Source organism: Acomys russatus, chromosome 16 (genome assembly GCF_903995435.1).
Source record: "Acomys russatus chromosome 16, mAcoRus1.1, whole genome shotgun sequence".
NCBI classification, from domain to species: domain Eukaryota; kingdom Metazoa; phylum Chordata; class Mammalia; order Rodentia; family Muridae; genus Acomys; species Acomys russatus.
This window is the reverse complement of record NC_067152.1, coordinates 14,994,459-15,018,562: the sequence shown is the minus strand read 5'-3', so window position 1 is coordinate 15,018,562 and position 24,104 is coordinate 14,994,459. Positions and strand designations below refer to the sequence as shown.

General features: G+C 53.1%; 1 protein-coding gene across 1 annotated transcript; it reads right to left on the bottom strand.

Annotated features, from left to right (window-relative positions):
• Positions 1-2,268: 2,268 nt before the first annotated feature.
• On the bottom strand, positions 2,269-22,676 carry Cuedc1 (CUE domain containing 1). The gene is made up of 10 exons (XM_051158252.1): positions 22,045-22,676; positions 17,306-17,433; positions 12,331-12,460; positions 11,452-11,647; positions 9,775-9,858; positions 7,988-8,059; positions 7,095-7,188; positions 6,053-6,111; positions 5,060-5,130; positions 2,269-2,365 (listed from the first exon to the last, which is right to left on the bottom strand). The coding sequence occupies exons 1-9, from the start codon at positions 22,396-22,398 to the stop codon at positions 5,063-5,065; spliced, it is 1,185 nt and encodes a 394-aa protein (XP_051014209.1). The 5' UTR covers positions 22,399-22,676; the 3' UTR covers positions 2,269-2,365; positions 5,060-5,062.
• Positions 22,677-24,104: the final 1,428 nt, after the last annotated feature.

Here is a 24,104-nt window from a genome sequence, read left to right as displayed (position 1 = left end):
TAAGGCTGGAAGAGAATCTTAGTTTGCCTGGTACCACAGGCCAGCTGTTTCAGGGATGCTGCCATAGCTGCCCACCTGTATCTGCTGGCGCCAAGGTGATGGAGAGGCATGGGGGACAGTTGTTTGTATCCTAGCTTGAAAGAGGGACAGCCTCGGCAGGATGACCCTGGACCCAGCACAAGAAAGATATGTCGTTACAAGCCACAAGAAGGCCTTTGGTTCCACACAAGACAGAATTTTTTTAACCTTGAGAATTGCGCATTCTGGAGAGGGCATTTATTTCCTCTTTCAGAAGCCAGCATCCTGTCCTGGCCTGTGTCAGGGTGAAAGGGAGGCCAGCTGAGTTGGGGGCAGAGGAAGCCTAAGATAATTCTAGAAGAAGACTGAAGATCGGTGCATTCACTTTCAAGTGTGAGATGATCACCTCTGTGATGCACATCTCAGAGCGTCCAACAGGCCCCAACCCAGAAGCTTTCTGTTTAAGGCAGCGAGGCGCAGCAAGGCCAAGGCGCTTTCGCAACCTGCTGGGTTCCTCAACCCTGTTTTCTCCCCTATCAGCAAAGCGGTTTTTCCGCTAGGCAAAGAGCAAGGAAGGAGCAGCGCTAGACAAAGCCTGCAGGTCCCACAGGCAGCAGGTGTCACACCTGAGGCGGTGTGCGGGGCGCCTGGGTCCTTTAGACCCTAGAAATAATCCTGAGGGTTAAGTGGGCAGAGGGTGGGGGCGGGATGAGGGAATCGAGGCAGGTGGCCCAAGGATTTGGCACATCTCCAGAAGCCAGCTCTCTCCCCTGCAAAGACAAAAGGAGGACGAGAACACCAAGTCTTTATTACCGGAATTCCTATGAAACAGCTCCAAGGGGAAAAAAACCACACACAGGAGGGAAAAAAAATAAAAAAGTGACACACACAGACCTAGGGCTTTCCCCGAGCGCGTCTAGCCCTGGAGCAGGGAAGGCCCAGACACCGTCTGGAGCTCAGTCTAGCCGCCCAGAGCTCCTGCGTTGGTGGGGAGCTGTCCTTCTCTACTGGGGGGGGGGGGTCACAGGCCTGGCTCCGTGCCAGCGTGGTCTCCCACCCCCACCCCGCACTGTGCATGCTTCCAAACATGGTCACTCTCAGCGTGCAACTGCCCTCCCGAACCCGGGGAAGCTCTACCGACCGGCAGGAGTTGCACTCCCCATTTCCTGCGGTCCCTAGCAGCCTTCACCGGTCACGCTTGTAACCGCACTCTCAACCAGGGCTCCGGGCCTGCCCAGGCTTCCCAGCTCTCTCTCTCAAGGTTAGCGCGTTCCCAGGTCATGGGTCCGGTGGGACAAGGGTGCAGCCTCCGTGGTTGGTGCCCGCTCAGAGTACCTAGAATCTGGGCGTTCTCCCTCAAATCACCTCTGGTTTCTCTACTTGAGGCACCCGGCAAGTTCTTGCTCTAGGTGCTTCCAAGAGCCCTCCTCTGCCCCAGGCTGGCAAGCCACTGTAACTTGCACTTCAGTCCTGCACTTGTTCAGTTGGGGTCACCCCCACCCTGAAACTCCAGCACCTCCCCCATCTTACGAAACAGCAGGACTGGTCCAGTCCCTAAGGAACTCCACCGTGATGCAATTTAGAACCAGCTTCTGGTCTTCGGGCAAACTAAAGACCCTGCCTGAACAGAAATCCTCCAGCTCCGGGGTCACCCTCCCCATCCCTGCTGGGTCAAGGGGGGGGGGCTGCCGGAAGTGACAGCCAGCCCTTAATAAAAACAGCCCTATGAACTGGACCCGACAAGGCTAGAGTGTACAGAATTCCCTGGAGGTCGGGGCCAGGAGTCAGCAGTCCCGGAGCGGGGTGGGGTTGGGGGCAAAGGCGGAGGTACAGGAGACCTTTGGGAGAAAAGGCCACAGGGGGTCACGGGGTAGGGGTAGATCAGACCCACTGTGACAGGCCAGGAGAGATGGGAGAGAAACAGGAGAACCCTCTTTGGGCTCAAAGAGCTCCAGATGAGTCATTTTGTCAGTTCCTAAACTGCAACCTTGGCGCTTCCTGGGGTCTTTTATTCTTTTCTTTCTTTTGAAGGGAGGAGGTTTTGTTTTGTTTTGTTTTGTTTTTTGCTGGGTTTCTGCTCATTTCCTAGAGAGGAGCCAGACTATAAACCAGGGCTGTGGCTGGCTGCAGTTCCTCCTCCAATCACAAGCAACTGTGAAAGTTCTAAGTCCTGTGGAAAGTGGCAGTGGCTGGGCTGGACTGTGGCTGAAGAAGCCTGGATCTTGGTGTGCGAGCACCGAGCACCGTGTGTCTCGTGTGTCTCGGCTGCAGCTGGAGGGCACTGGTGTAGCTCTCTGGTTGCCTCCACGTGGTCAGAGCATCTCTGGCAAGGTGAAGCTGCTGGCACCTGGGGAGTAGGGGAAATGCATGAAGTTTTCATCAAAGGAGCTCTCTGACTGGTCTTTCCCCACCAGTGGTTCCTGGAGAATAAGAGGCACCTCCCAGGCTAGAATTGGGGGGGGGGGGCCCAGACGCCAGGCTGTGTTCATAAGACTTTTGCTCAGAAGACTCACGAACAGAAGCACAGAAGTACAACTAAAGTGGTGTTTGATGGCCAGGTGGTGGCGGCGTGCACGCCTTTAATCCTAGTACTCGGGGAGCCGGGCATGGTGGCTCACACCTTTACTCCCAGCAGGCGGAAGGCAGAGGCAGGCGGATCGCTGTGAGTTTGAGGCCAGCCTGGTGTACAAAGCAAGTCCAGGATAGCCAAGATAACATAGAGAAACCCTGTCACGAAAAAACAACAACAACAAACCCAACCAACAAACAAAAAACTCCTAGCACTTGGGAGGCAGAGGTGGACAGATCTCTGAGTTTGAGGCCAGCCTGGTCTATGAAGCCAGTTCCAGGATAACGAGATGAAGAAATACTGTCTTGAAAACAAAACAAAACAAAACAAAAGTGTTATTTAACGATGGCATTAAGAGGTAGGGCAATGACATGAGTGACAAATCTGTCAAGACTGTGATGGGAAAAGCTACAAGGAGGAAGGGAGCGGGAAGGAGAGACTGGCTTACAGCGAGCTGATGGGATGCACTGCAAGGAACATAGTGCAGCAGGGACTCAGCTGACCTGGAAGAGCAGCTACTGAGGAAGAGGACAATTGGGCCCTTCGAGCAGGAAGGTAGAAGACGGAAGAGAGTCAAGGGCAGAGCAATGGCCAGGCATGAAAGGAGAGGGAGGAGTGACAGGCTCCTGGCGGGGTGGAAGAGGAACCAGGGCTCCTGGGGTCATAGGTAAGTCAGGAAGAGTTTCAACCAAAACCTGGCCATTGCATGCCTAGGGCGCACCCATGTATAAAAGGCGCTGGACCCGGCAGGAGACCTCCTTGGTTCAGTTCCTTTCTGGAGGCTGTCAGGTTGCAGTAGATAAAGGAGGATACTGGTTTTTACAGTGGGGATCCGGCAGGTGGGGATGCTGGAAGACTCAAAAGTGATAGGCAAGTTCTGAGATGGGGTGGTTTTGGGGGGGCTACTCCTTTTCCCTGGAGACCAGTGGGATGGAAGATGGGGTAGGAGTGGGGGTATTCCTTAGCTGCCCTTACTTGGGTACCTCAGAAAAGTTGGATGCTGGCGTACAACTCTGTGGGTTAAGAAAGCCTGGAGAACATGGCAGAGAGCCGGAGAGAGAAATGAAGAAGTAGGATGGGAGGGGAGCGGGTGGTGCCTGCATTTGCCGGCCATGCCTTCTGTGGCCTGGGCTGTCTTACCTCAACCACTACCCTAAGAGAAGCATCCGTCCCTCTCTATTGGAAACAGGGACAGACTCGCCACACCAGAGCTCAAGAACGCCCAGTAGATGCTGAAAGCTGGGAGAAGGACAGCGGCTGGCTGTGCAGGCAAAGCGGGTGGGTGGGCAGGTGGCCTCTCATCAAGTGGGTGGGGCACCTGGAGAGGGACCGCATGCCTGGGTTCTGCAGGAGAGGATGGCATTCCCCACGTAAAGCCCCCAGAAGCATATACAAGGGAGATAGGAGGAACGGCGGCCCAGCCCTGAGGCTCTGGACAGAAACAGCCATTCCAGGGGCTATTTCAGTAAGTAGATCTCTGACCATGCAACCTATACAAAGAACTGAACATAGCTCTGCATGTACGTGGCTTCCACAATGTTGCTTTCTTTATTTTATTTTATTTTTTTTAAAGATTTATTTTTTTTTATGTATACAGATCTCATTATAGATGGTTGTGAATCAATATGTGGTTGCTGGGAATTGAACCCACGACCTTTGGAAGAACAGTCAGTACCCTTAATCTCTGAGCCATCTCTTCAGTCCCCTATTTTATTTTATTTTATTTTTCGAGACATGGTTTCTCTGTGTAGCCTTTGCTGTCCTGGACTCGCTTTATAGACCAGGCTGGCCTCGAACTCACATCGATCCTCCTGCCTCTGCCTCTGCCTCCGGAGTGCTAGCATTAAAGTCGTGCACCACCACGCCCAGCATGTCCACAATGTTTCTTACATTATCTTCTTAATATTCAGTGTGTGCCCCAGAATTTCCTTTCAGTGGGACTGCAAACTATTCAAAGTCAAAAGCAGATTTAGTTTTTCTGTTGAGGGCATCTGTCAAAGGCAGGTATAATTACTGTTTGTCAAATGAATAAATAACCAGACTGTTAGAAGTGTAAGAGCCAGGTATGATACAGAAAGTCTGTAATCCCAGCACTTGGGAAAAGAAGACAGAGGGTCTGAAGTTCAAAGCCAGCCTCATCTATATGACCAGTACATTCAAGGCTAGTAGGGTTACATAAAGCATATGTGTGTATGTATATATGTACATATGTATATGTGTATATATATGTTATATATAAGCCCTTTCTCAAAAATACATATATTGTATATATGTGTAAATATGCATGTGTGTGTGTGTGTGTGTGTGTGTGTGTTGGTTTGCAGGGAAACCATGTGCCCTGCTGCAAGAGAAGTAACCCAGGATCAGCGCTACTGTGATGCCTTCCAGCACCTCTGGATCCTTGAGAAGACATACGGTGGGTGGTGGGCCTTTGCCCAAGCTGCCCCTGGAAGCTGTGGCCCCAAGCCTTACCTCTTACTGTCCTTCCCTTAGGACCTCTTCCACCTTAGGCCCCTCCTGCCGCCTTCCCCGGAATTCTTCATCTGCAAGGCAAAGGAAAACTACCTTATCTTCCACCCTGCAGAGCCTCACTCCAGCCTGGGGCAGGGGAGCTGCCTCAACTCTGTCTCTTTGCGTGGATCCTGACGCTCAGGAAGCAATATATGGGTGTAGCAGGAGAGGCAAGAGGCAACCCAGATGCTTGCCTGGTGCTACTACTACTGAGCTCTGAGGCCTCGGGCACGTCTCACCCTTGTTTGGGCCTCGGTTTCCTATTCTATCAAATAGGAGCGGGTGGTGGGCTATCCAGAAGACCTCCAAGGCCTTCTAGTCTTTGTATCTGGTGTCTCCTAGCCCTTTAAGGGCCTGGTGATGAAGCCTCATGCTTAGGTCGCCTAGCAAGGTCTTCTGACCCCTTGTGGTCTTTGGAAGGGACCAGAAAAAAAGTTCAAGGCCCTTAGACTGAAACTTTCCTTCTTTTTCTTTACTTTTCTCCCCCAGCATTCGGTATTTTGAGACAGGGTTTCTCTGTGTAGCCCTGGCTATACTGGGACTTGCTCTATAGACCAGGCTGGCCTCGAACACATGGAGATCTAACTGCCTCTGCCTGTGCCTCTCAAGTGCTGGGGAAGGCATGTGCTACAACCTCCTAGCTAGATTGAAGCTTTCTAACTTGTGGCTGTCCATCTCTGAGGCCTGCCAATCTGTGTCCCTCATTCCCCAGAAAACATTGCCCAGGAACAGTGTCTGGCACGCAGTGCTCCCCTTCGGGGACTACAGGAAGGGTGTGGCATTGTGTGCACCACATGGTAAGGGTCCACGATTCTGTGGGCCACCTGCCTGCCAGTCCCCGACATGCCTCCCCCCAGACTTCTGCCCCCATGCTGAACATTAACCCTCAGGACCCTTCTGGGAGGTCACCCATCACAAGTGGACTGGAGTCCAGCATTCCCTGCCCTGCCTCACCGTAAGCATGGCCCTCCACATCATCCAGGAGGTTGGCTGTCGATGCAGCAGCCCCCAGCCTGCCGGACCGCTTAGGAAAACTATCCCAGAGACGAATGGGTGCCGTCACAGCTTCTTCCGTCTGCCCGTGCTCTGTCCTGCCACCCCACCAACCTCAAGAGGCTTCTATCATCCCTCCTGTCCCCAACCTGCCTAACACTGGCCCTTGCAGGCCCCTCTCCTGGGACCAACTGAGCAAATAGCCAGGCCTCACCCCCTTACTCTGCCCCCATCTCTAAGGACAGGGATAGCTTTCAATATCCTGGGCCCTGTTGGAGTAGTGTGGATGAGAACTTGAATATGAAGACAGGGAAACATCTTTTTAGTCAAAGAGCTAAAAGGTAGCCAGGTGGTGGTGGTGCACGCCTGTAATCCCAGTGCTCAGGAAGGCAGAGGCAGGCTGATCTCTGTGAGTTTGAGGCCAACCTTGTCTACAATGTGAGTCCAGGACAGCCAAGGCTAAACAGAGAGAGAGAGAGAGAGAGAGAGAGAGAGAGAGAGAGAGAGAGAGAGAGAGAGAGAGAGAGAAGAGAGGAGAGAGAGAGGAGAGGAGAGAGAGAGAGACCCTGTTTAAAAAAAAACCAAAATAAGAAAAACAAAACAAAACCAAAACGGAAGCAAACAAACAGACAAGTGCCAAAGGTGAAAAAGCAGGCCTCTGAAGACAAGGCCTCAGAGGGCCTATGAACCAGTTCAACTAGCAAAACTAGGGAGATATTTGCTGATTTCAATAAGAGGACCATGGGTTGTTTTTTTTTTTCCCCAAAATGCAGCTGACTCCAGGACCAACAATAAAGAAGGCATAGGAAGGACAGTGCTCAAGGAAGGAGCACAGGAGCTGTCCACAGGGTGTCCTGGATCACAAAGCAAGGAGAGGAGGCCACAGAGCCAGATCCCAGTCCTGAAGAAGGTCCAGTTTCAAGGGGTCCAGCCGGGATCTCCATCACCCACTGTTCCTAGCGCTCACCATCCCAGCCCAGCCCAGTGCCAAGCAGAAGGATACGAAGGAAGCTTCCGTAAATGTTTCCTCTTTGACTTCCTCATTTTGGTCTTCTCAGAGAAGGCTCGGGCGAGTTCAAACAGCTTCCTGCGAGTGGCTGGGGCAGAGAGACCTGTGAGCCCTTCATGCTCCAAACAGCCGGAGCATCAGGTGGCCTCCCTCCAGGTTTGGGGGCAGCCAGGGCAGCACCAGGCCCCCTTGGGTGGGGACTGGGAAGAGGAAAGTGACAGGAATTGCAGTCACCAGGGCCACCTAGGGAGCAAGTGTGCCATCCCAGGTCGGCCTCCAGGGGCAGCACAGGCCACCACTAGTCAAGGACACAGCCTGCCTCCAGTCCAAGATCCGGGTTCCCCGGAGGCAACGGCCACGGATCTTGGCTTTCTTTCCTGCTGCCGGCTGCCACGGCCTTCCTGCCCCTCCCCAGCCACCTCCACAGTTGGTCCTAGGATTTCCATGACTCATCGGAAATTTTTCCCAGAAATAAAACCTTGAAAGGATCCCAGCCACGTTCCCACTGGTTATGGGTCTGACAGACTGGAAAGGGAAGGATGACAAAAAGAGGACAGTGAGAAGAGGCTCTCTACCCTAAAATGTCTCCCATCCCCACAGAGAGCAGGCTCAGGCAGTGACTCAGGTCTCACCCAAGGCCTCACACAACAGAGGATGTGAACACGGACGTGCATTATTTTTCTGCAGACAGCTGGCTCAAGAGGATTTAAACTTAATTTGTCTCAAGCTGCAGAATAAAGTAAGGCAGGAAGGCTGAGGGAACTGGCCTGTGATTAAAATGTCACCTGAGTTCACCAAGAGTCAATAGCATTAAAAACCCTCAGGTTGGGGAGGGGGCCTCCAGAAAGCTGGGAATGGGACAAGAAGGGGACAGGAGCAGGACTCACATTTTCCCATGTGTTTCAACTTGTCCCTGAATAAGGCATCTTCTGACACAGCAGGGTTGGTATCACCGGTTCCTGGAAGGAGGAGACACCTGCTGAGGGACCAGGCCCATTGGGTCTCTGAGGTCCCACTGAGAGACAGCAAGTAGCTACTAAGGCCCCAGGAAAAGTAGGCCAGAGGGGGGCCCTCCATGGTTGCTTCCACCTGTCTTTTCATTACAACAAAAGTGTAGGCTTCTTCCCAAACCATAGGAGTTTGAGGCAAGTCGCAAGAGCACTTCCTTCTTGCAAGGTGCCATTTTCCTTTTCTGAGCAAGCAGGGGTGGCCTTAGGATCTGCTGCCCGTGTAGGAAGTTAGCTGGCATTGGGTCCTAACTTCGCCAACAGTCCCATAGTCTCAAAGTCATGATGCTAGTTTGAAATGAGCTGGGGGTGGGGAGGATCATAAGAAGTCCCCCGGGGACTGCAAAGCAGGCTTCCCTGGCACCCAGAGCAGAACGTTAACCATTTGCCAGCACATCATGACCCTCCGTGCACCCTAACTCCGGTGAATTGAAGCAGAAAGGACACAGAGACAAGAACGCTGGGCAGACCCTGCCCTCCTCCCAGATGTTGGGCAGGAATGAGAACAGGCCTCAGGCAAGAGTTGGAACCCAGTGAGGCACCTGGAGGCAGCCACCTTGCCTGCTAAGGTCTCTTTGAGTCCCCTGGCCCAGCTCAGCAGCCCTAGTGTCCCTCATTAATTTGGGATCAAGGACAAGGAGCTCTGTGAAAACTCCTGGGTGAACATCTGGTGGGGCCTAAGCTCCTGGCCTCTTGCTTTTGAATCAGCTCTCTGGGATTTTCTCTCTCTGAGCTGGGATTAGCGGGGCGCCTTCCCCTTCTGTTCCTGCCTTCCCAGCTCAGCTGTAGGGTAGACGCTCTGCTCCTGGAAAAACTGATGAGCCTTTTTGAATATGAATATGAGGTGATGGCAGTAACTGGCCCCGGGGGTTGGGGGCGCGGCGGGGGGGGGGGGCGGATCCAGGGGCCAAGTATGAAAACAGGGCCTCTGTGCACACTCCCAACCTCAGCTCCACTCCCAGCCTGTGCACCCTAGCAGTACTGTCACCCACACTCTGGCCTTTCAGCCCTGATGCTGCTGGTACCAGAAGGACATCACCTGGCAGTTTGAATGAGTGGGGGGGAGGTTATTCGAGGGACTGTAAACAGGGCTTCTCTGCCCCCGGCCCAGGCACTTCTTCCTAAACCACCTTGCACCCGAAGCTCAGCGCATCTCTTCCTCATGTATGGCCGTGCACCATTTCAGGGCAGATAGTCTTCAGTTACTTAAGTGAATGAATGAGCCCTTCATTAATCTCACCCTTTTCCTCTCCATGCGCTGGATACAGTCAACGTGTGTGTGTGTGTGTGTGTGTGTGTGTGTGTGTGTGTGTGTGTGTGTGTGTTGCCTTCGCTGGTTTGCTAATTAGGCATTAAGCCTCATTAGGCCAAGCCTCACAAGACTCAGAGGCCTTCCTACTCTCCGTAGCTATTAAGAGACATGACATGGTTCAGTGTGTCCTCTGGTAGCCCAAGATCCAGAGGTCACCTAAGGCTCCCAGGCCAGCAAGAATCTAAAGTCACTCAGTGAAGGGGCTATCTCACCTCACAGGCTTGCTGAGGGGCCTCAGGTCCCACCCTTGGTCTGTTCCCTCGGCCTACCCCCTAAACTCTCGACGTTGAAGGTAGAGTTGGGGTGCGAGGGCCCACTGAGCCATTGGGTTCTCTCTCAGGACAGCAGAGCTTACCTGGGACAGAGGACGGGAAGCCAGAGTCATTTCCGATAGCCACGTTGCTGGATTTGGATTTCTGGGATTCATACTTCAGTCGATCTGGGAAAAGAGATACTGTTTCTATCAGAGACGTGTGCCAAGGGGTTACACAGGAGGCTGCTGGCGGCTGAAGGCCCTGCATGCACACAAACTATGCAGGCACAGAGTCTCCCAGCTCTCGAAGAGCTTGTGATAATAGGAAAGACCTAAACCACATTAGGAGACGTTGGAATGTCAAAATGACCAGCTTTCTGAGAGCCCAAGCCTAACTCATTGTATTATTTTAGGGTCCTGATATGGAGCCCAGGCCCTCTTGGAACTCAGGGTTCTCCTACCTCAGCCTTCTTAATGCTGGAGTTGCATGTGTCAGCTGCATACACAGCCAAGCCTTTTTGTGGGGGTAGGGGGATGGGGAGGTCCACAGGGTTTCTTTATGTAGACCTGGCTATCCTGGAACTCCCTCTGTAGACTCAGCTTGAACTCACAGAGATCTGCTTGCCTCAGCCCAAAGGTGTGCACCACCGTTCAGCCCTTTTTATTAGTTTGTTTTGTTTTGTTTGATACAGGGTCTCCCTGTATAGCCCTGGCTGTCCTGGAACTTGCTCTGTAGATCAGGCTGGCCCTCTAACCCAGAGATCCACCTGCCTCTGCCTTAAAGGCACACATCACCACTGCTTTGCCTGGCTCCAGCCAAGCCACTTTTATGCTGTCTGTTCCCTCCAGCCCAACATGGCAGCAGTACAACTGGCTCCTTCCTCCCCAGTCACATCAGACTCCCTTCCCTCCTCCCTCCCTGTCTCTGCAACCTGTGCAAGACCACAGCTCTGTTTCTAAATCCTACCTCAAAAGGAAAGGCGGCCTGGTTGGGGAGCAAGGGGACCCATCCACGGATCATGTAAACACCCTGCTCTAACCTCCTCCACTCAGGCCTCCTCCCTTCCGGCACGCATGAAGCCAGTCACCTTGTTCCTAGGGCTCAAGACATCAGTACCGCTTGTGGCTAGAGGCTGGTGGGAAAGGCAACGGTTCTTCCCCCTTCATCCAAGCCAAGGCTAATGCTGAACTCAAACAGATATGCAGGGCAGGAAAGAAGGGCCACACCCTTTTTCCTCTGGGTTCCCAGGGCCTCACCCCCACCCCAACTGGCTGTATCCTGGAGCTCCTACATGATCCAGGGAGGGCCAAGCTTATGCAGGTTAGAAAACGCCTGGCAATCTAGCCAATGGACAAGACATTCTCCACAGTTGAGTGGAGAGTGGGTACTGACTTGGATGTGAACTCTGGTGGCCCATATTTGACCACTTCCCCATGGTGGGGAGGCCTGGTGGCACTCAGAGAAAGAATAAGCAGGCTACCAAGATGAGACTTGATAGCCTGTGACCATAGAGTTGGGGAGGAGGTCCCCCTCGGTCACAGACATAGGGGAGGGGAATAGGGTGAAAGTGAGAGGGAGGGAGGAATGGGAGGATACAAGGGATGGGATAACAATAGGGATGCTGTTCACTAAATTAAAAAAATAAAACATGAAAAAGAAAAAAAAAAGAAAGAAAGAAAGAAAGTGCCTGGCACTCTGGCTTCCAGCATAATGCCTCCTGAGGCCCCAGGCTGCTGCCCAATCCATTCTCTTCTGTCATGGCTCGGCTTGGTACCCACCTCTCTCCAGGGCAAGGAGAAAGTCACGGTTGCGCTGCAGCTCCTTCATGAACTCCTCATTCTGCAGGAAGAGGGCAATTCTCTCGTCCTCCAGGTATTGCTTCCAGCGTCTGTCCTGGTCGCAGGCAGCAACAGGCCCTGGCACTGGAGGTGGGCCTCCTTCTCCACTCATAGGCTTGGAGCCCCCAGGGTGACCCTAAGGAAGAGCGAGCATACAGATCACCTTCTTAACTCCACGGACACCTGTATGCACATGTGCGCTTTCCCAGAATCCTCCAGCCCCATCCTGTAGTGCCCTCCTTCCAATGGGACCCAATCATTGGCCAAAATTCACTGGGGCAAACTCAAAACTGTCTCTGCAGCAAAACCAGGAAGGGCATCAAAAGAAGTTTCCCTCTCAACCTCTGGCCACCTCATTCCTGCTTCTGGAATCCAAACCATCCTGAAAATCAATGTACGAACAGCTCAACCACCTCTCCACGGCCTTCTAGTCTTCTCCCTACGCCAGCTGCATGCCCACCAGCAGGGGCACCTTGGAGCACACCAACATCTGAAAGAAGCTTCCAGGAAGAAGAAGGGGCAGCCCCGGAAAACAACATTGGCTTCCGAATTTCCCTCCCTCCAGCCTGAGGTGACTAGCTGCGGCCAAGAGAGCCTCCTCAGGCTGCCATCTTCCCTGGGCCCAGCAGAAACCATCAGGCAAGACAGGACAGAAGACTATGGGTTCATCTTTCTTCTCTTATAAACTCTAATCTACAGAAGTAGCTCAGTCTGGGCTTGAAAATCAAGAAGCAAAACTGGCTGGCATAGAGTAGGACGAAGGCCAGAAGCGATGCCGGACAGGCAGGTAGGCATGGAGGTTTGAGGTCAGCCAGTTACCTGAATGCTGTCCATCTGCTGGGGCAGGATTCGGAGAAAGTCATCTGGGAGGTTGCCCAGCAGGGGTGGGTTCCAGTTCCTGTAGCGCCGCCTCTGGCTTGCAGGTTGTCCAGAGCCTAAGACATCAGTCCTGGGGGATGGGAGGTGAGAGAGCAGGGAGCAGTCAGGCCTGGCCACAGTCTGTTGGCTCACCACAGGCCTTCGGGCAGATGGAGGTGTCACTCAGTGTCCTGAACCTACACTGCCTTCAGGACAAAGGTACAGGCATGTATTCTGCTGGATGGGCAAAATGGCGCACCAGAAAGGAAGGTAGTGGGCTCTCTCTCTCTCTCTCTCTCTCTCTCTCTCTCTATCTATCTATCTATCTATCATCACTGGAGCTCTCAGTCAGCTCTGCTTTTTTTTTTTTTTTTTTTTTTTAAACATTCCTCAGCCTTGGCCTTGGTCTTTCTTGTGTTGGTTTCCTGTCATTCAGTGTCTCTGGTGCAAATGTCAATGTTGTGGATTTAGAAATCAACTTGATGAATGTCCCCTACAGACAGGGAGGGTCCAACACTTCTGTGCTTGTGTCCCCAGCTGACACAGTATGAAACTGTTAAGTAGTAGATACCCCACCCCCACCAGCAGCAGACAGCCTGTTAACAGTCCATCCTTCCCTTGTTTGTTGAGGAAGGGAGCTCCCAAGATTCCTGGACAATAAGGCAGGTCCATGGTCCCATTCTGGCTCAACTACAGCCAGCAAAGTGTGGGGGAACATTGGGGGAGACCCCGTTCTGGCCCCTGGTGCTTTGTTATCAAATCTAGACCCTGTTGACCTCCTGCCAAGGCACTGGGAGTCCCGTCCCCCCCCCCCCCCCCCCGCCCACACACACACATGAGCTGCAGCTTGAACTACTGAAGGCCAGAATTAGGTTCTTGTTTCCAAGGGTTCTATGGGGCCTCTCTTCCCAGGCGTGGCGTGTCTGTGCCAGGAGGCCAGGCCAGGGGAGGAAGAAGGGGCTGGCTGCCCTGACCTCAGCCTCCATCCCCAAGTCCAGGCCTGAAGGAAGCCTGGAGCTGGGCCAGGAGCTCCTCGGCAGCCCGCTGCGTGGCAACCGCAGGACACGTGTCCTGCTGAATCAGGGAAATGACACACGGAGAAAGCAGGCGGCTGGGGGGTGGTGGGGGCCATGCTGGGCTCAGCCTGGCTTTGATTTGGCCTGCAGCTCCAGGAATCCCTCCACCCCCTCACAGGAGGGGAACTTTTCCGTCCGTCTGCTGCTAACTTGTGGAAATAACTTCCTTTCCTTTTCTATTTTAGGCTGGTGGCCCAGTGGGTATGAAGGGAGGGCGGCGGCGGCGGCAGCAGCAGATGGATAAGCAGCTGCTAAGTGCTAGGGGCAGCCTGGAGACATACAAGGATTTCCAGTGAGGCACCTGCCAGGGAACCCGGGACACATTCCTAGGCCACGTTTCCTCCACAATGCTCTGCCACTTATGTCCCTGTCCCAAGTTCTGTTTGCCTCCCAAGGCCCACCTGTCAGTCCCACAGACACCACATTCAGCCATAACGGAAGAAGGCTTGTCCAGGCTTCATTTGGAATGAGGTCACATCTGGAAACCACCCAGAATGGCTGCACTAGGAGAATCCAATCTCTGACCAAGACCCTTCTAGGCATTGTGTTTCTGGGATGTCCACAGGGGTGAGGACTGACATGGGGGAGAATTCTTTTCCTTTCAGAGTCTCCCTAGCTGCTAAGCAGAGGTCCTGGAGAGAGGACCGGCTTAGCCTCCTCCAAGCCCTGCGATGAAGTCACCCTCAGCTGCAGGGGGGCCACCCAGCCCAGGCAGCCCAGAAACTCCACTGTGGTTGGAAAGGAATTTTAGAAATGAGCTGTGAGGCAAAAACTTTCAGAGCTGCAATTTCAACACAAAACCAGCCGGCAGCCTGTGGAGGGGTCTCCCCGGAGGCTTCTGCAACTCAGGCAGACAGAGGGAAAAGCTCAGTAGGGGAGGGAAAAGGAGACAGAGGTCTAGTATTGAGCTCCTGGAGCCCCCAAACTAGAACTTCAAGCTGAGGTGTGTGTGTGGGGAGAAACCCCATGCTTACCCATGGGACTTTGGATCTGGTTATGAAGAATTTCCGAGATGGGCCTTTCCAGAAGGGGTTTTAGTGGAGTCTGGACACGCAGTCTACATGGGCCAGATCCCATCACAGGTCACATAGCTGAGTCATTCAGGCAAAACCTGAGCAAAGGATTCTAGCATTCCAGGCTTGTTTCTCTGGGCTAGCTCTGCCTCTCTGGACCCAGCAAGATAGTATCTGAGCTCTGAAACTCTGCTCTATCGCCAGGCTCATCCCAGGGACATGGGTGATAGAAAAGGATGGACCAGTACCCTCTCTCAAGTCTAACCTTCAGCAACCAAAGAATTTTTTTTTTTTTAGAATACCAGTGCCCTGCTGTGGTATAGCCCCACGGAGTCTCCTGTTGCTGGAGGGTAAGGTGTATGCCCCTTGGAAGCTCCACAGAGTCCCCAAGACCGAGAGGGGAGAGTTCCCTGTACCCCTCTCCACTCTCTCTGATGCACCATACTTTCAGGTGTTCCTTGAGATAGTCCCCTGTCCCTGCCTCCAGGCCTTTGCACGCGCCACTTCCTCTGCCTGGAACATATTCCTGCCCTCAGTTTCACTAGACTAATACTAAGATGTGTGGACTTCAGGCCATGGCTTGGGCAGCAGCTTTATGGACCCCCATGTTTGGGGCTCCTCTAAATTCTGAGCTACAGGGAAGGGGCCCAGAGGAAAGGCAACTAGCGCGCGCGCACACACACACACACACACACACACAATGTAATTGAAAACATTTAAGTACTTTGGAATAAATGGTATGGTTTGGGTCTGCAATATTCCCCCCCCGCCAAGGCTTGCCTATTTGAACACCTGGTCTCCAGCTGGTGGCACCTGCTTTGGGAAGTTATGGCCTCTTTCTAGGTAGGATCTGGATGGCGGACGAAGGTCACCAGAGGCAGGCCTGGAAGGTTCCACCTGCCTATTGCTCTGGCTCTGCTTCCTGATGCATTGTGATATGAGGGCCCATGGCCCCGCCCTGTTGAAGACAGAACTGCTCTACACCACCTTCCCTGCCACAACGGACAAAAATCTCTCTCAAACCATGAGGCTGAATGAATCTTTCCTCCTCTCTCAAGCCCTTGCCTCTGGGTGTTTTGTTACAGCAACACAAATGAAATAGAAAATACTAAAGCAACAAGAACAATGCAAAAATCAAGCCAGGCAGTGGTGGCGCACACCTTTAGTCCCAGTGCTCAGGAGGCAGAGGCTAGCAGATCTCTGTGAGTTCAAGGCCAGCCTGGTCTACAGAGCGAGTTCTAGGACAGGCAAGGTTACACAGAGAAAACTTGTCTCGAAACTCCCTCCCCCCGCCCCAAAAAAACACCACCAGAAATTAAAACAAAAAAAAAATTTACCCCTGATCTCAGTAAGCTGCCACAGGTGTGACCTCTGTGACAGTCTCACTCAGGCCTCTAACTCCCATTCCTCCATCCTGTATCTCCTATACCACCTGTGATAGGTCCCAGTTCCCTCCTGTCCCTGACTCAATGGAGGACCTCCACCCCACCCAGCTAACTTTCCAGACTCTCAGCTCCCTAAGTGACAGTCTGATTTCTCAGCAGGGAGATGAGGACGTAGTAATAAAGACAGATAGCCTTAAAGTCAGATGACCTGCCTTGGGGACAGCAGTGACCCTCTCTGAGGCTCAGCATCTTAAGCTATGAAATGGGCAACTGCAGTGTTTGTCACCTAAGTCATCAAATAAAGAGCTGCTGCCGCAGTCTCTGACACCTCAAGGGTATTTGGCAAATAGCAGTTCTTACTGGCTCTCCAGGTTCCCCCACTATCACAGTTCTGGGGCTCCTAAGATGCCCAGCATTGGGGGATCACAACAGCAGTGTGTCATTCTAAGGAACAGCAGCTCCAGGACAAAGGGACCACACCTAGGCTCCAGCAGCCACCAAACACATGGCCCAGAAAAGCAAACAGGCCACATACAATGGACACTGCTGGCATTTTAAGCTTCCACATGGCAAGAGTCTCACAGCTGAGACAAGTCTCTGGGGACCTTGCCGTCCACTCTCCTGTCTCCAGCCATCACACTAGAAGCCAAACATTAAACCAGAAACAGACACAGCTTCACATTGCTTAAAAGTCCTCTCAATGTCACTAGCTCAGGAGCGACAAACAGTTATCCCATTGGTGACGGATGGCTACCTGGGGGTGCTGTGTTGCGAAGGATTCTGAGGTTCTTTTTGCCTCAGCAGGAGAAAGGGCAAAGATTAATTACTGATGTCCAAGGGCTGGGGCAGGGAAGGGCCAACACAGGATTTCATGAGCTCATCTTCCTACCCTGCCTCTCCCTTGATTACACATTCCAAAAACCCAGAGGCTGTACCATATTTAATTAACTGCATCCCAGACACACATGCTGCTGTGGCCAACGTTTTACACGGGTTCCAAACTCAGGCCCTTGTGTTTGCTCTGCAGGCACTTTACAGACAGCTGTCTTCCCAGCCCTCTTACTTTACTTTTAGGATAGTTTTTCTCTGAACCTGCAACGTATTTGACTAAATCAGCTAGCCACTGGCTGCCAGGGATCTGCCTGTCTCTGCCACTCCAGCTCGGGTGTCACAGATGTGGGCTGTCACGCTCAGCTGTTATATGTGGAGGGCTAGGAATTCAAGGCCAAGCCCCTATGTTTGTGCTATAAACGCTCTGCCTACTGAGAACCATCTCCCCAGCCTGACAGTGTTGAAGTTTGGGGGAGGATCTAGCTAAAGTGTCCCTTGCCACTGGAGAGAAGTTTGCAGTTGGTCGGCTAATCTCTGGTGGGGCCAGCCGATTTCCCACTGTGCTTTATACAACCCCAACTGCTATCTCCATCTCTACCCACTGTGCTCTGAGACAAAAATGGACTCTCACCGGGGAGGCGGAGTTGGGGGAGCCATCAGGTAAGGTCTGTCGAACACGTGCATGTGGTAAGCTGGTGGTGAGTACACAGGCGGGGGCTCTTCCTCAGAGCTATCGGGCTCCAGAGTCCTTTCCAAGATCTAAGTTGGAGATAACAAAGAGAGACACAGTAGCAATTATTGATTGGGATATTAATAATCCATCCTTGAGCCTCAATGGTGTTTGGATGAAGCCAAGAACGGGCAAGTACCTGTACGAAGGAGTTTTGTGGGAGCTGCTCCTTTGCGATGCCAGCCTTATATATTGACACTAACATGTGGCTACCTCGGCCCCTCCATTACACTCAGCAAACAGGACAACATACTGCCCCAAAGGATTGCTCATGGCAGCAGCATCTGTCTAAGCAATGCTCAAAAGCAACAAAACAAACCCAGGGTTGAAGAGAGAGAGAGACAGTGGATGGGTGAGGATGGGAGGAGGAGGTGGGGACTCTGGGACCTATCACGTGGTATGTATATGCTATGAAACCTCACCGGACTGCACACCTGAGCCTCGTGTCCTCTGTACACCCACACTCTTCTCGGATGATGACATCCAGTGCACTCCCACGTCTATCGTCTTAACCCCAAACAGTCTGGCAAGTTAAGTCCTATGTTACGGATGAGGAAATGAAGGTCTAGGTGTGTTTTGCCCGTTTTGTGGTGCCTGGAAATGAACCCAGAGCCTCACGCACATGAGGCAAGTGCTCTACCATGGAGCTACAGCCTAGCTCTTTTTGCCTTTTATTATTCTGAAATAAGGTCTCACTAAGTTGCTCTGGCTGGCCTTTAACCTGCTTCATTACTTCTCTTGGGAAGATGTGAACAAGAGAGGACACCCAATGACAGCTCAAGGAAGTGGTCTCACTCAAGTCTAGGAGTTACTTGGAGGGAGGGACACCGCTCCCCCCCCCCACTCCCCCACCAACAGTTGTATCGCCAGAAGGCCCAGGCCTGCATATGCAACAACTTCCTGAAAGCACCGTAGCGTCCCTGTTCAGCTAACCTCCTGTGTGCTGCGGCATCTCTTGAATCTACCTGCAGCTGCAGCAGAAATATGGACAGCAGGGAGGTGGCCGTAGGAGGGAGGGAGCGGCCAAAACCACAGGTGTTGGTTCTCTAATGACCCTCCCCACCTTTTGTGAGGGAACAGGCCCAAGCTTGCAGAAAGGCTGACACGGAAAGTCAGAGCCGCTCTGACTAAGATGCTAACTGGCCAGGTCATATTCAAAGGACAGCAGGACTTAACACTTCTGCCCCTTCTGCCCCACCTGCTGAGTAGCTCAGATTCCCAGGCCCTGTGAGGCTGAGGCTGGTAAGGAACATGGCAAAGCCCCTGACTGGTTTTGCGATTGAAATCTTCAACATGGAGGGGGGGGGCTGGCGGGGGTGGGGGTGGCGGGCCTTCACAGTCACACCCTCCCCTCAGGCGGACTGCACACTCAGGTGAGATGCTCAGGGTGGACAGCCCGGTTGCCTGCTGTTCCTTTAGATCTTTCTCTTCACCCAGGAGGTGGGAAGCAGGACAGTGAAGGAACCAGGGTCGGGCGAAGGCTGAGTTCCTGTCATCTGGTGGATATGAATCTGTTCCTCCCACCCCACCCCAAGAGGCACCTGGGCTGGTCTCTGTCACACACCTTGACCCACCCCACCCCCCACAGATCCTGTCCTACTTTTTCAGAGACCAAAGAACCTGGGAAGGGCTCTGAGGCACTGACTGACTCAGCCAGCCTCTGAGTTGGCAGCTCACTTGAACCCTGGCTTTGTAGAAGACACCCCTTAAAGCTGTGTCTCTGCTTCTGCCAGTCCAGGTCCCAGCAATCCATCTGAGTCCTAGTCCAGCCTCGCCCAGAACGCTCTGGCAGTGAGCGTCATGCACACGCACCGCAGGGCTCTGCACGCCAGCCTGACCCAAGGGACCTCCTGCTCTGGAATGTGTGTTCTTTCCTGTGAGGCGGAAAGTATTTAAACAGATGCTTCTGCAGCACGGAGAAGAATGAGGCCGCCTGGCTGGCCAGGCTCACCCCACATTCCACCAGGGAAGGAGAAGGAGAGGGACACGGGGGACGGGAATGGTGCAAGGAACGGGCTCCTGGTCCATAGTGACACCCGATGCCTAGCACAGGAGGTCCTCAGCAAGATCCTAGGGTGCCCAGAGAGCTGGGGGCTGCCTCCCATAGCTCATATGCCTCCATTTCTGACAGCCCTTGGCTCTGAGAAACAGAGTCCAGGCCTGGGCTGGTGATAGGGAGAGTAGAATTCTGTGGGTTCCCTCTGTTCTGTGGCTTGCCCCAAGACTCAGGAGCACAGTGAGGCTGGAAGACCCTGTGCATGTACACGGCAATGCAGCTTCCTGAAGCAACAAACAACCTCTAGAGAGAAATGCTCGACAGTGGGGAGGAGGCAGGTAAGCTCCAGGAAGGAAGATCCGCAGTCCCAGAGAGGGGAAGCCCAGCATCTTTCAGCCCACCCCTCATCTCTCCAACCACAAGGAGCTTTTCTGGCTCTAAAGGTGCTGAAGGTTCTGTGGCCTCCTGGCCTAACTTCACTGTGGGTGATGGATGCCTGCCAGGTGTTCCGGAGGCTGGGAGGGAGACCGACTCTGGGCCATCTATCTGACAGGAGCCATTTCTCTGTGACAAGGATACCCCCTTGGGCCAGCCCACCATCCATCAGCCTCTAGAGAGAGGGGGCTTTTTCCAGTCAGCGGTTATTGTCGGTCTTACTGCTGCTCGTAAATTTTCTGCAGCACTTTGCAGCTCAGGAGCTAGCTGCCTGCTGATGGGCCCAGGCAGGGCTCCAAAGGTGGGGGCTGGGAGAGCGCCAAGGAGAGCTGAGAAGGGGCTCAGTCCACACAGCAGACAGCTTGGGAACAGAAGTGCAGTACAAGATGGGCTGCCTGGGCCTGAGGAAGCCTCGCAGAGGTCTGTGATGCCATGGGTTCTGTGGGCAAAGCAAGAAACACCCAGCCTGCCAGACTATCAGGGCCAACAGGACCATAGAGGGCCAAAGCACGCAGGGAACTTCCTGGCTTACCCTGAAAGAACGCACCTACATGTGCACGCATGCGCATGTACTCACACCTCCTTTCAATTCGAAGGGTCTGGATTTTCCAGTGTTCTCTCCAGTGCCCAATCCAGGCAGGTCAAAGGGGGTATACAGCAGAGGAAAAGGTGACACAAAGCTGTGCAAAGGCAGCATCAGCAGGGCTGGGGAGATGGCTCAGTCAGTAAAATGCTTGCCGCACAAGCATGAGGTCTTGGGTTCAAAACCCAGCACCGGTGTAAAAAGCTGGGCTGGCCCACACTAGTAATGCCAGGACAGAGGATGTGCAGGCAATAGTTATCTCTGAAACCCCCTAGCTAGCCAGCCAGCCTCACCTAATTAGCAAAGGCCGTGCCCCCCAAAACAAGGGAGCTGACTCCTGAGGAACAACACCCCAAATTGATCTCTGGTTTACACACACACACACACACACACACACACACACACACACACACACACACGCACGTATACACAAACACTAGTAATGTCTACTCATTGTACACATTCCTCTTGTACATGCTATGTGCCTGGCCTGGAAAAACATACCACAGTGGCACAAGTCATCTTTGCCCACACAACTTCTCCTCCACGGAGAACGAATCCTAGAAGCACTCACTATGGGAGGGAAGGGAGGTAGGAGGAGCAAGGAAGCCAGGCCGTGCAGTCAAACCTGGTCCAGAGTTTTCATGCAAACAAGGGTGGCTGACTGACTCTTCTCCTCACGTCTGAGAAACAGAAAAGATGTAAGCACGGGCTAGACTCTGGAGAGAGTGAAATTAGGCCAGGCCTGGTGGCGCATGCTTGTCATCCCAGCTACTTGAGGGGCTGAGGCAGGAGGATGGAGAGTTCAAGGTCCAGCCTGAGCTACAGAGCAATCTCAAGGCTCACTTGGGCTGCATAGGAAGCTCCTATACAAAAAAGAGGGTTGGGGGTGTGACAGGGCATGTATGAGGCCCTGGGTTAACCTCAGGGTTGGAAAGAAAAGGGCAGAGCTCGTTACTGTCTTCTGAACCATGTCTCACCCATGGCTCCAGCCGCCCTGACTACATGCCTCACCCCTTTGCCCTGAGGACTGTGTGTCTGTCTTTCTGGGCTGGAGGTTGGTTGGGCACAGAACTCTTAATGGGGACTGGAGAAAACCAGCCATCTCAAAGTGGTAGCTTTGATTCATTGTGGCTGGCGGTTGCCTCCACACTGGGCACAGTCCCATGCTTATGTGCATCTTAGGGCTGGAATTGAAGACTCTGAAATACTCCTCCTAGGTCTCCCTCACTGTGCAGCCATCCCTGGCAACCTGTCTCTCCCCCCACCCCTTTGGAATCCGGACAGGTGGTCCTGGGGCCAGGCTTGGAACTGTGGGGTCAGAATGTTGGAGTGGGGCCTATGCACCTACATTTTAGACAAGCTCCCCAACTCTGATGACTTTAGCCCCAGCACTGAGTAGGTGCTTGCTTGCTGGGTGTTTGTTGAGTGACTGCACGAATGCTACCTATAATAAAGGTCGCTACCTGCCGCACATTTCCTAAAAGGAGATGCTTGTTGGTTGGAAGCAACCAACGCCCTCCCCTCCAGGGCGGGGGCTGGGGGCGGGGTAGGAGCAACCCATAGCCTCTGAGAGGCTGGACTGCTATTGGAGGTGAATTGCCCCGGCCCCGCCCCCGCCTCTACCTCTGGTGGGATGCTGTCCTCTGAGTCTGAGCTGTCCTCGTAGGCGCTGCCACCACCGGCCTCCAGGTTCATCTGCAACAGCTGGTCGATGGTGGCATCCACTGCGCCGCTGTTGGCACGCAGCACACACTCAATAATGTCGTAGTCCATGTTAGGGAACATAGTTTTGAAGTCGTCCATGGCCTGGTTGAACTCGAGGCGGCGCACCTGGCGGGCCGGGCGGCTGTTGTTGAGCTCCTGTGGGGCCGCATTGCCATCCCCAGCCCCCGCCCCGGCCCCGCGAGCCCCGGTGGCCCCGCCACCGCCACCGCCGCCGCCGCTGCCGCTGCTGCTCCTACGGAACAGGCTGGTCATCTTGCGGAGCTGCTGCGGGAGAATGTTTCCGACAAGCCGAGGAGCCGCTGGCCCAGGGTCCCTCCGTCGTCCACTTGCTTGCTCCGCAGGCTCGGAAGACTCACTCTTGTGCTCCCTCCGTCCACGGAGATGCTTGGCGGTAATGCACTGTCCGAGCTAGGGAACAGGGGCCGGGGATGGTGGCGGCATGCGGACCTTGGCCAGGCTGTAGCTGGACTGCAGATCATCCACATCCTCAAGTCATCCTGCCACAGGGGGCTGCAACGGACTGATGGTGCCACCTGAAAGGAGGGACAGTGTCAGAAGCAGAAGGAAACGAGGGTGACCCCTACCCAGCCTGAGAGCTCCGTTTCTCTCTGTTTCCCCCCCAGCTGTCATAGTTTGGTGCTGGGGATAGAACCCAGGGCTTTGTGCATGCTAAGCATGTTAATATGTAAATAAACAAGCCTAAGGAAAATATATGCTTGTTCTTTCCTGCACATTTCTCTGTTTTGTTTTCATTTTTTGTTGTTGTTTTGAGATAGGGTCTCATCCAGCCCATATTGGCTTCAAACTGTAGCTGAGTCTGGTCTTGAACTCTTTTGTTTGTTTTTTTCTTTTTTTTTTTTTAAGATTTATTTATTTTATTTATTGCATATGAGTGCTTTATCTGCAGAAGAGGGTATCAGATTAAATTATAGATGGTTGTGAGCCACCATGTGGTTGCTGGGAATTGAACTCAGGACCTCTGGAAGAGCAGGTGGCGCTCTTAACCACTGAGCCATCTCTCTGGCCCTTTTTTGATTTTTCAAGACACGGTTTCTCTGTGTAGCCTTGACTGTCCCTGAACTCCCTCTGTAGACCAGGCTGGCTTTGAACTCATAGAAGTCCACCTGCCTCTGCCTCCTGAGTGCTGGGATTAAAGTGAGCCACCACTGCTTGGCTGTTCTTGAATTCTTAATCCTCCTGCCTCAGCCTTCCAAGGGCTGGGATTACAGGGGCATGCCATCACACTCAGCTTCCCAAAACTGTCCCGAAGAATCCTGTGCGCCTAAGTCTTGTTCATATTCCATCCCAAACCCAGTTCCCTGCCACAGGCAACCTAGCTGGTCCCCAAGGCTAGCACTAGGCTGTGCACCGACAGTACTGAAAATCAAGCATGGTTAGGGACTGCAATCTACAACAGAACACCACCCAGCCCCCCTGGAGCCTGTAACCTAGGTGACATGGCTGTTAGTGTAGACAGAGGGCAGAGTGGAATGTCTGAGAGCACTCAGTTCGGGGCTGGGGGTGCAGCTCACTGGGTGGGGTGTTTGCCTCACTCACATGCTTTAAGCCTTCAGTTCAGTCTCCACCACAGAATAAAACCTGCTCTGGTGAGGCATGCACGTAATCTCAGTACTTGGGAGGCAGACACCAGAGGATTGGGAGTTCAAGGTCATCTCTGAAGGTTTTGGCCAGCCTGGACTAGAGAACTTGTCTTAAAAAAATAATAATAATAAAGAAAAGAAAAGAAAAGGAAAAAACAAAAAAACAGAGCCAGTGAGATGGCTTAGTGAGTAAAGGTGCTTGCCACAGAGCCTGACACCCTGTGTTCAATCCCTGGGACCCACACGGTGGAAGGAGACAACTGACTCCTACAAACTGCCCTCTGACCTGCACAGGTGTGTACACACACACACACACACACACACACACACACTGCAATAAAAATTTAAAGACAAACC

What these genes read in the sequence shown, in the direction of transcription:
- Cuedc1 (XM_051158252.1), bottom strand. Translation starts at nt 22,398, where the DNA reads ATGACCAGCCTGTTCCGTAGGAGCAGCAGCGGCAGCGGCGGCGGCGGT. An exon ending in AGGACAGCATCCCACCAGAG is followed by an intron (nt 17,434 to 22,044) that starts GTAGAGGCGGGG and finishes TCTCCAACTTAG; the next exon opens with ATCTTGGAAAGGACTCTGGA. An exon ending in GTTGAAACACATGGGAAAAT is followed by an intron (nt 7,189 to 7,987) that starts GTGAGTCCTGCT and finishes TCTCTGCCCCAG; the next exon opens with CCACTCGCAGGAAGCTGTTT.